A 10296-nucleotide genomic window follows, 5' to 3' on the forward strand; every position below is an offset into this window, starting at 1 on the left:
AGTGTGTTCGTATTGATTATAGGTGATACTCAGTGTGTGACTCACCTCCTCTGCAGAAGAAAATTCTGCAGAGACAAACACAGAGCAGCAGCAGCAGCACCAGAGAGACGGAGGCTACGGCGACCGCCACGACCACGCCCTGACCCGCTAGAACACGCACGCACGCACGCACGCACGCACACACACACACACACACACACACACGTATTAACACACTGAGGCGGCCACACCCTGATTTGCTGCAACAAACACACATATACACACACATACACTGTACATGCACACAAATATATACACACTGAGATGGATGTTTGAGGATCTATGCTGTAGGATCTATTCTGTAGGATCTATGCTTTGGGGTCTATGCTGTAGGGTCTATGTTTTAGGGTCTATTCTGTAGGATCTATGCTGTAGGGTCTATGTTTTAGGGTCTATTCTGTAGGATCTATGCTGTAGGGTCTATGTTTTAGGGTCTATGCTTTAGGATGTATGCTGTCAGGTCTATGTTTGAGATCTATGCTGTGGGGTCTATGTTTCAGGATCTATGCTGTACGGTCTATGTTGTAGAATCTATTCTGTGGGGTCTATGCTGTAGGGTATATGCTGTAGATCAATGTTGTAGATCTATACTATAGATCTATGCTGTAGGATCTATACTGTAGATCTATGCTGTGGGGTCTATGCTGTAGGACCTATGGTATCTGATCTTACTGCTGAGGGTCAGAGAGAGTAGATGTATTCTGTAGATCTATGCTGTAGATCAATGGTATCTGATATAACCGCTGAGAGCAAGAGAGAGGGGTTGGTCTATGCTGTAGGATCTTTGCTGTAGATCTATGTTTTAGGGTCTATGCTGTAGATCTATGCTGTAGATCTATGGTATCTAATCTCAGCGCTGAGGGTCAGAGAGAGAGGGTCTATGCTGTAGATCTATGCTGTAGATCTATGGTGTAGATCTATGCTGTAGATCTATGCTGTCTGACTCACCGCTGAGGGTCAGAGAGAGAGGTTGGTCCAGCCCAGGGTGGTGGATGAGACACTTGACAGACAGCTGTTGGAGGACCTCTGATTGGACGAGCAGGGTGCTGGTCACCCGCGTTGTACCGCCCCCCTGCTGCTCGTATGACACAGTGGGCGGGCCCAGAGTGTGGTTGTCCCCGGCAATGCTCCAGGTGATGTTGGAGGCGGGGTGAGAGAGCGTCGTGCAGTTAGCCTCGACCAATCCCGAAGGCTGGCTGACGGAGGAGAGCTCGGGTTCAGGAAGGACTGGAGAGAGAGGGGAGGGAGAGGGGAGAGAGAGGGGGGAGAGAGGGGAGAGAGAGGTCAGGGAAGACTGGAGAGAGAGAGGGGAGAGAGAGGGGAGAGAGAGGTCAGGGAGGACTTGGGAGAGAGAGGGGAGAGAGAGAGGAGAGAGAGGTCAGGGAAGACTGGAGAGAGAGAGGGGGAGAGAGAGGGGAGAGAGAGAGAGAGAGGGGAGAGAGAGGTCAGGGAGGACTGGAGAGAGAGAGAGGGGAGAGAGAGGGGAGAGAAGAGAGTGAGGGGAGAGAGAGGGGAGAGAGAGAGGAGGACTAGAGGAGAGGGAGGTGTCAGTAGGGTCAGTAGTGTCAGTAGTGTCAGTAGTGTCAGTAGTGTCAGTAGGGTCAGTAGTGTCAGTAGGGTCAGTAGTGTCAGTAGGGTCAGTAGTGTCAGTAGTGTCAGTAGTGTCAGTAGTGTCAGTAGTGTCAGTAGGGTCAGTAGTGTCAGTAGTGTCAGTAGTGTCAGTAGTGTCAGTAGGGTCAGTAGTGTCAGTAGTGTCAGTAGTGTCAGTAGTGTCAGTAGGGTCAGTAGTGTCAGTAGGGTCAGTAGGGTCAGTAGTGTCAGTAGGGTCAGTAGGCTCCGCCCTGGCTCCTACCGTACACCACCAGGCAGGTGGAGCCGAGCTGCCTGCCGTGGGGGAAGGTGTGGAGCTCGCAGGTGTAGCAGGCCTCGTCCTGCGGCTCCAGGGGCCTCAGGGTGAGCTGGCTCTCCCCCAGGGAGGCACTGAGGAGGCCCCGCCCCCTCAGGGCCTGCCCCACCAGGGGCCCGCCCTGTCCGGAGTACGACCCCAGGGGGGTGGGGTCTCCGCCGCCCTGCCCCCTCCGGCTCCACAGCACCTGCCTGACGCCCGTCGGGTCCCCGCTGTAGAGACACCGCAGCCTGGCCACGCCCCCGCTCAGAGCCACGCCCCCTCCCTCCAGGAGCACCGTCGCTGGGCAACCAGAACACAACGTCTTACATGCACACATGTAGATATATAGTATATAGACATATACATTCTATAGATACATAGTATATAGACATATACATTCTATACCTGTACATATATAGTATATAGACATATACTTTCTATACATGTAGATATATAGACCTGTATCTGATGCAGAGGTGTATATCTAAGGTCCAGGTGTATATCTAAGGTCCAGGTGTATATCTAAGGTCCAGGTGTATATCTAAGGTCCAGGTGTACATCTAAGGTCCAGGTGTATATCTAAGGTCCAGGTGTATATCTAAGGTCCAGGTGTATATCTAAGGTCCAGGTGTATATCTAAGGTCCAGGTGTATCTCTAAGGTCCAGGTGTATCTCTAAGGTCCAGGTGTATATCTAAGGTCCAGGTGTATATCTAAGGTCCAGGTGTATATCTAAGGTCCAGGTGTATATCTCAGGTCCAGGTGTATATCTAAGGTCCAGGTGTATCTCTAAGGTCCAGGTGTATATCTAAGGTCCAGGTGTATATCTAAGGTCCAGGTGTATATCTAAGGTCCAGGTGTATATCTAAGGTCCAGGTGTATATCTAAGGTCCAGGTGTATCTCTAAGGTCCAGGTGTATATCTAAGGTCCAGGTGTATCTCTAAGGTCCAGGTGTATATCTAAGGTCCAGGTGTATATCTAAGGTCCAGGTGTATATCTAAGGTCCAGGTGTATATCTAAGGTCCAGGTGTATATCTAAGGTCCAGGTGTATCTCTAAGGTCCAGGTGTATCTCTAAGGTCCAGGTGTATATCTAAGGTCCAGGTGTCACCGGTGAGGGTGAGGCAGGTGCGCCCCTGCTGGCGGCCGCTGGGATAGACGTGGAACTCGCAGACGTAGCATCCCTGGTGGGCGGGGCCAGCGGTTGCCACGGTGATGGCTGAGGCGGCATTCGGGAGGCGGGGGGTGAGCCGGACGTCCGGCCGGCCGAGCGAGACGATGGGCGGGTCCCCGGGCTCGTAGGCCGTCAGCACCTGGCCGCCCGGGTCCAGCCAGCGCACCTGACGCACACGGTCTCCCGTCGCCGTGGAAACGATGCAGCTCAGCGTGAAGGGAAGTCCGGGGATGGCGTTGACATTGGCCGCGGCCGTGACCTCACCTGACTCACACAGGGTAGAGGAGGGTAAAGGGTACTCAAGGGTACTAGAGGGTAGTAGAGGGTACTAGAGGGTAGTAGAGGGTACTAGAGGGTACTAGAGGGTAAAAGAGGGTACTAGAGGGGAGTAGAGGGTAGTAAAGGGTACTAGAGGGTACTAGAGGGTACTAGAGGGTACTAGAGGGGGGTGGAGGGTACTAGAAGGTAGCAGAGGGTAAGAGAGGGTACTATAGGGCAGTAGAGGGTAGTAGAGGGTACTGCTAGAGGGTTAATCAAGTACCTTGTGTTTTGGAGAACAACATTTCGGCGGCCCAGATCAGGACGAAGGGGAAGGACATGGTGGCGTGATGCCGGGAAGAAGGAGGGACTGGAACACAGAGGTCCACTCCAGTCAATCTAGCCGTAAAAGAAATACAAATAAAATGAAGATAAAACACTTTAAATCATGAAATGATTAGAAAATATATTCAAACACACCCACCTAAACATTCACACACACACACCCATCCACAAACACCCAGCAGCAGCATAAACGACATGGCCCACAGCCCCTGTGGTCGTCCTAGCGGGGGGCGTCCCCTCTGACCCGCGGAAACACAGAGCTCAGATGCAGCACATTTCAAGTGTCGGCAGCGTCCAGACGGGCGTTTTACCAGACATCCCAGCTACCTGTCGGAGCGTCTCCCAGGGCGTGTGTCCGTGTGAAGTGAAGCAGAGCCTTGTACCAGAGGGTCGGGCTCAGCTCCTCCACGTCCTCAGTCAGCAGCACTGCTTCCACAACGCCTCAAGGGCGACCTCTGCTGGCAGGGTTCGGCACTGCGCCTCGTTCAGCTCGAATAATAAGCATGAATGTGGTGCGCATGTAGAATACATCAACGGGTGTACGGGCATCTGTGCTGGCAAAGAGCAGAAATTTATATATACAGTGGGGCAAAAAAGTATTTAGTCAGCCACCAATTGTGCAAGTTCTCCCACTTAAAAAGATGAGAGAGGCCTGTAATTTTCATCACAAGTATACCTCAGCTATGAGAGACAAAATGAAAAAAAAAAAATCTAGAAAATCACATTGCCTGATTTTTAAAGAATTTATTTGCAAATTATGGTGGAAAATAAGTATTTGGTCAATAACAAAAGGTCATCTCAATACTTTGTTACATGCCCTTTGTTGGCAATGACAGAGGTCAAACGTTTTCTGTAAGTCTTTACAAGGTTTTCACACACTGCTGCTGGTATTTTGGCCCATTCCTCCATGCAGATCTCCTCTAGAGCAGTGATGTTTTTGGGCCTTCGCTGGGCAACACAGACTTTCAACTTCCTCCAAAGATTTTCTATGGGGTTGAGATCTGGAGACTGGCTAGGCCACTCCAGGACCTTGAAATGCTTCTTACGAAGCCACTCCTTCGTTGCCCGGGCGGTGTGTTTGGGGTCATTGTCATGCTGAAAGACCCTTCATCTTCAGTGCCCTTGCTGATGGAAGGAGGTTTTCACTCAAAATCTCACGATACATGGCCCCATTCATTCTTTCCGTCACACTCAGACGTCCTGGTCCCTTGGCAGAAAAACAGCCCCAAAGCATGATGTTTCCACCCCCATGCTTCACTGTAGGTATGGTGTTCTTTGAATGCAACTCAGCATTATTTCTCATCCAAACACGACGAGTTGAGTTTTTACCAAAAAGTTATATTTTGGTTTCATCTGACCATATGACATTCTCCCAATGCTGTTCTGGATCATCCAAATGCTCTCTAGCAAACTTCAAACGGGCCCGGACATGCACTGGCTTTAGCAGGGGGACACGTTTGGCACAGCAGGATTTGAGTCCCTGGCGGCGTAGTATGTTAGTGATGGTAGCCTTTGTTACTTTGGTCCCAGCTCTCTGGAGGTCATTCACTAGGTCCCCCCGTGTGGTTCTGGGATTTTTGTTCACCGTTCTTGTGATCATTTTGACCCCACAGGGTGAGATCTTACGTGGAGCCCCAGATCGAGGGAGATTATCAGTGGTCTTGTATGTATTCCATTTCCTAATAATTGCTCCCACAGTTGATTTCTTCACACCAAGCTGCTTACCTATTGCAGATTCAGACTTCCCAGCCTGGTGCAGGTCTACAATTGTGTTTCTGGTGTCCTTTGACAGCTCTTTGGTCTTGGCCATAGTGGAGTTTGGAGTGTGACTGTTTGAGGTTGTGGACAGGTGTCTTTTATACTTATAAGGAGTTCAAACAGGTCCCATTAATACAGGTAACGAGTGGAGGACAGAGGAGCCTCTTAAAGAAGAAGTTACAGGTCTGTGACAGCCAGAAATCTTGCTGGTTTGTAGGTGACCAAATACTTATTTTCCACCATAATTTGCAAATAAATTCTTAAAAAATCAGACAATGTGATTTTCTGGATTTTTTTTTTTCATTTTGTCTCTCATAGCAGAGGTTTACCTATGATGAAAATTACAGGCCTCTCTCGTCTTTTTAAGTGGGAGAACTTGCACAATTGGTGGCTGACTAAATACTTTTTTGCCCCACTGTATATATAGGGGCTCACTGAACCCTGTAGAGGGGACCCCCTCCAGGGTCAGAGCAGGTAGAGGGGACCCCCTCCAGGGTCAGAGCAGGTAGAGGTGAATCCCGTTCCCTCCTCCTGAGACCGACCACATTTTGGTTTTTCTGGACGCTTTCCTTCTCAGGGATTCTCCTTGTTTTCAGATTTACGTTTCAACCAGGGGCGATTCTAGGTCAGAAGGACTATCTAGACCGACCAGGCTACTTTATTTTGAGATGTCCCTGGAATGTTTCTTTCTAAGTAACTAACTACCATTAGTGACTAGAATCATTGTATCACTTCTACACTGAATTGAATTAATGCAGTCCATAGCAACCAATATATTTACCAATAAATATCGAAAAAAAAATATATATACATATATAATTTTTATTTACCCAAAGATTATATTCGGGGCTAATTAAATAATATCCAGGGATTTAGCCCCGAATAAAACAGCCTAGTGACGCCACTAAGTATAAGTACACAGGATACTGGCTCAGTATGAGTATAAGTACACAGGATACTGGCTCAGTATGAGTATAAGTACACATGATCTTAGCTCAGTATGAGTATAAGTACATATGATATTAGCTCAGTATGAGTATAAGTACACAGGATATTGGCTCAGTATGAGTATAAGTACACATGATATTAGCTCAGTATGAGTGTAAGTACACAGGATACTGGCTCAGTATGAGTATAAGTACACATGATACTGGCTCAGTATGAGTATAAGTACACAGGATACTGGCTCAGTATGAGTATAAGTACACATGATACTGGCTCAGTATGAGTATAAGTACACAGGATACTGGCTCAGTATGAGTATAAGTACACATGATCTTAGCTCAGTATGAGTATAAGTACACATGATCTTAGCTCAGTATGAGTATAAGTACACAGGATACTGGCTCAGTATGAGTATAAGTACACAGGATACTGGCTCAGTATGAGTATAAGTACACAGGATACTGGCTCAGTATGAGTATAAGTACACAGGATATTGGCTCAGTATGAGTATAAGTACACAGGATACTGGCTCAGTATGAGTATAAGTACACAGGATACTGGCTCAGTATGAGTATAAGTACACAGGATACTGGCTCAGTATGAGTTTAAGTACACATGATATAAGCTCAGTATGAGTATAAGTACACAGGATATTGGCTCAGTATGAGTATAAGTACACATGATACTGGCTCAGTATGAGTATAAGTACACAGGATACTGGCTCAGTATGAGTATAAGTACACAGGATACTGGCTCAGTATGAGTATAAGTACACAGGATACTGGCTCAGTATGAGTATAAGTACACAGGATATTGGCTCAGTATGAGTATAAGTACACATGATACTGGCTCAGTATGCGACCACACTGAGCCCCCCCCATCGGGGCCCCCACCAGGCTCCGCTGGGGGGGCGCTGGAGGCCCTTTGTGGCCCCCCCGACCCGTCGGACCCCGTCCTCCGCCGCTTGACGTCCGGCCCTTCCATGGGAACGCCGTCGACGGCAGGGGTGTTCCTAGGTTTCACAAACATCCGGGGCTTGGCCCAGACGGAATATGAAAATGCCAAATTTATTTGTATGCTTTATTTTGCATGCAAATTTTTTCATAATGCTTCACCTAAATAAACAAAATACGCAGTTTATTATAGCTACTGGACTGCTTTGCTGCTCATCCCCAAACATCTAAATTTCATTCAAGTTATTTCAGAGTAAAATGAATACAAGTGAGACAGACCTTACACACACACACACACACACACACACCTGACTGGGGATAGGATAGGTTCATTCACTTGAGGTGGTAAAAAGGTTATGTTTTTAGTGTTTATCCTCTTGCCAGAAGGATAATCTAGACTAGGCTACTTATAATTATAATTTTTACTTTTATTTTTTTACCCAAAAATTATATTCGGGGCTAATTAAACACAGGGTCTGTGTTTAGGATGTCTGGGTTTAGGTTCTGGGTTCAGGGCCTTAACCAGGTAAACACGCGTCCTGCCGTCCTCTGAGCTCCAGGAAACGCACCAAGTTCCAGGTGGTTCATATTTAGCTCCGACCTCGTTCGCTCAATACATTCATGATCCAAAACATGTCAGCAGCTGACCTCAGATCTGGTGAACTGGGCCTTCATTTCTTTCACTTCAGGTTTCGACCAATCCTGTTGCTGGAGGCAGTTATTTGCAGCCAAACTAGACCAGCACATGAACATTTTAAAATGTAAATAAACACATTCCTGTATAATTAATTATAGTGTATGACAGCTTCCCCTGCCATATGTACCAACGTAGCTATAGTACATTGATGTGAGACGGGTTGGTGGTTTGAACGTGTTATAGTAGCAGAGAACGGCCTGCGGGGCAGTACGTACGTTGTTAAATACATGAGTAGGCTTGAATTTAGAAGTAACATGGATGTTTAATATTTTTACAAAATGGATTATGTGAACATTGCTGAATAACATTCATCATGTATATTAAATGTATGGCAGGAGTTTAGCTAGACATTAACCAAGTTAAAGGACAATTAAATGAACCGCACCAAACATGCAGAAGTCAATGTGGGATTTTAATATATAAACACTTGACAGAAGTTTAATACATATTTTTTGTAAAGGAAAGCAGAGGAAAACATTTTCCCAAATGAATTTTCAAAATGTCACCACCATTCAGAAAGCAAATGAAGAGGTTTGTGTAAACCAGTCCTCCCTGACCAGCTCTGTCCCTGACTCTAAACCCTGACTCTCAACCCTAACGCTGAACCCTCTGAGGGCAGGAAGACACTCCTTCAAAGTAAAGGTTCGAACCACGGAGAAGAAGGGGAAGGAGTAGAGAGTAGTGAAGTAGTGAGGTTAGTGACAGACGTGAGGGAAAGGCGTGTGGAAGCACACGGGTACATGTGGGGTCAAGAAGATCACTCCCACTGGAGGTCATTGATCCATCAGCCTCAGACCGCTGAGCTCAGCAGGTCTTCTGGAGGACGAGGCTCAGATGAACTGAGGTGACGGGATCAGCAGGATGTCAGGATCAGGTGGGGGTTCAGCTCAGGTGAGTCTTCCCCCGACCAAACAGGATCAGGTGAGGTTCAGCTCAGGTGTGTCTGCCCGGACCAAACGGGGTCAGGTGGGGTTTAGCTCAGGTGTGTCTTCCCGGACCAAACAGGGTCAGGTGGGGTTTAGCTCAGGTGTGTCTTCCCGGAACAAACAGGATCAGGTGGGGTTTAGCTCAGGTGTATCTTCCCGGACCAAACAGGATCAGGTGAGGTTCAGCTCAGGTGTGTCTGCCCAGACCAAACAAGGACTTGGATTAGGTTCAATATTCAAAAGATGCAACATTATCTGAACCAAAGAGACGTCATTAAGGAGGAGGGAGGCTTTAGGGTGCCTTGCTCAAGGACGCATCACTATTCTGAGGACTTGAACCCGGCACCATTGGTCTGAGAGCTGAACCCCCAACCCCCTACCTAGTCCACTATGTCCACATAATGCAAACTTACGAGGAATCCTTGATGGTGTAGTCCTGGTCGTCCTCAGGATTTGCCTTCCAGATGTACAGCTTCTCCGTCAGTCCTCCAGAATGCTGGTCTGGTTACAAACGTAATTTGTCTCTAATGTAAGGTAACACACAGTAGTTTGTCTCTAATGTAAGGTCAAACACCGGAGTAGTTGGGCTCTAAAGGCGCGTAACAAAGTAGCAGCTGTAGTTTGTCTGGTAACCAACCACAGTAGTATGCCGTAACTTGTACTGGACAAACTAATCCTGCGTTACAACAAGTCCACTCTGTTTACTTTATGCAAACTGACGAGGATCCTTGGTAGAGTGATGTCGTCCTCCAGAGTCTTGGCTCCTCCATCAGCACTCCTCAGCCAGAGTCCTGGTCTGGAACAAACAGTGCAAGTCTGGCCCCAACGTCTGGTAACAAACATGTAGTTTGTGTAATTTTTAAGCCCTTTATTTCCACTTCGTTAGGTTAATACAAACTTACAATCCTTGTTGGTAGAGTGATGTCATCCTCCAGATTCATAGCTCCACTACCAGCTCGCCTCCGCTCCAGAAACACGTTCTAGTATGAAAACACAGCGGTAGTTTGTTAACGCATGTCAGAGTAACAGCTGTATTTGGCCCTTTTCAAGTCAACCATGTTAAGTAAATACAAACTTACGAGGAATCCTTGTTGGTTGATTCCTAGTCGTCCTCCAGCGTCTCACCTCCTCAGACAGAGTCCTGGTCCGGAACAAACAGCGGAAGTCTTGCGTCAACATTGTGAAGTGGTAAAACCGATGTAGTTGTCTGGTATGTATGGTACAAACGCCGGTGGTTTGTGGTAGCAGTATTCTATGAGAAGCGGCAATGAGTGTGATGATCACTTCAGAGTCAGGCTCCATCTACCCCACGAC

The 10296-nt window shown here is 47.5% G+C and overlaps 1 protein-coding gene across 5 annotated transcripts in view; it reads right to left on the reverse strand.

The window, feature by feature from the left end:
* Positions 1-4100, reverse strand: part of LOC307074153 (uncharacterized protein) — an 8881-nt gene extending 4781 nt beyond the window's left edge. For 3 of the 5 annotated variants that reach the window (XR_013811764.1, XM_079734167.1, XM_079734166.1), the window contains exons 1-6: positions 3843-4067; positions 3642-3757; positions 3038-3364; positions 1892-2227; positions 988-1266; positions 46-147 (exon numbers count right to left, since the gene is read on the reverse strand). Coding sequence is in view for 4 of the 5 variants with exons in the window: in XM_079734167.1 (XP_079590293.1) it covers positions 46-147; positions 988-1266; positions 1892-2227; positions 3038-3364; positions 3642-3757; positions 3843-3850 (1168 nt within the window). In the remaining variant the exon portion in view is untranslated. Of the gene's footprint in view, positions 1-45; positions 148-987; positions 1267-1891; positions 2228-3037; positions 3365-3641; positions 3758-3842 lie in introns of all 5 variants that reach the window. The other 2 variants (XM_079734168.1, XM_079734169.1) reach the window with 2 other exon arrangements.
* Between the last annotated feature and the right edge of the window lie 6196 nt (positions 4101-10296).

This window comes from Pollachius pollachius (genome assembly GCF_949987615.1).
Source record: "Pollachius pollachius genome assembly, chromosome: 4".
Taxonomy (NCBI): Eukaryota; Metazoa; Chordata; class Actinopteri; order Gadiformes; family Gadidae; genus Pollachius; species Pollachius pollachius.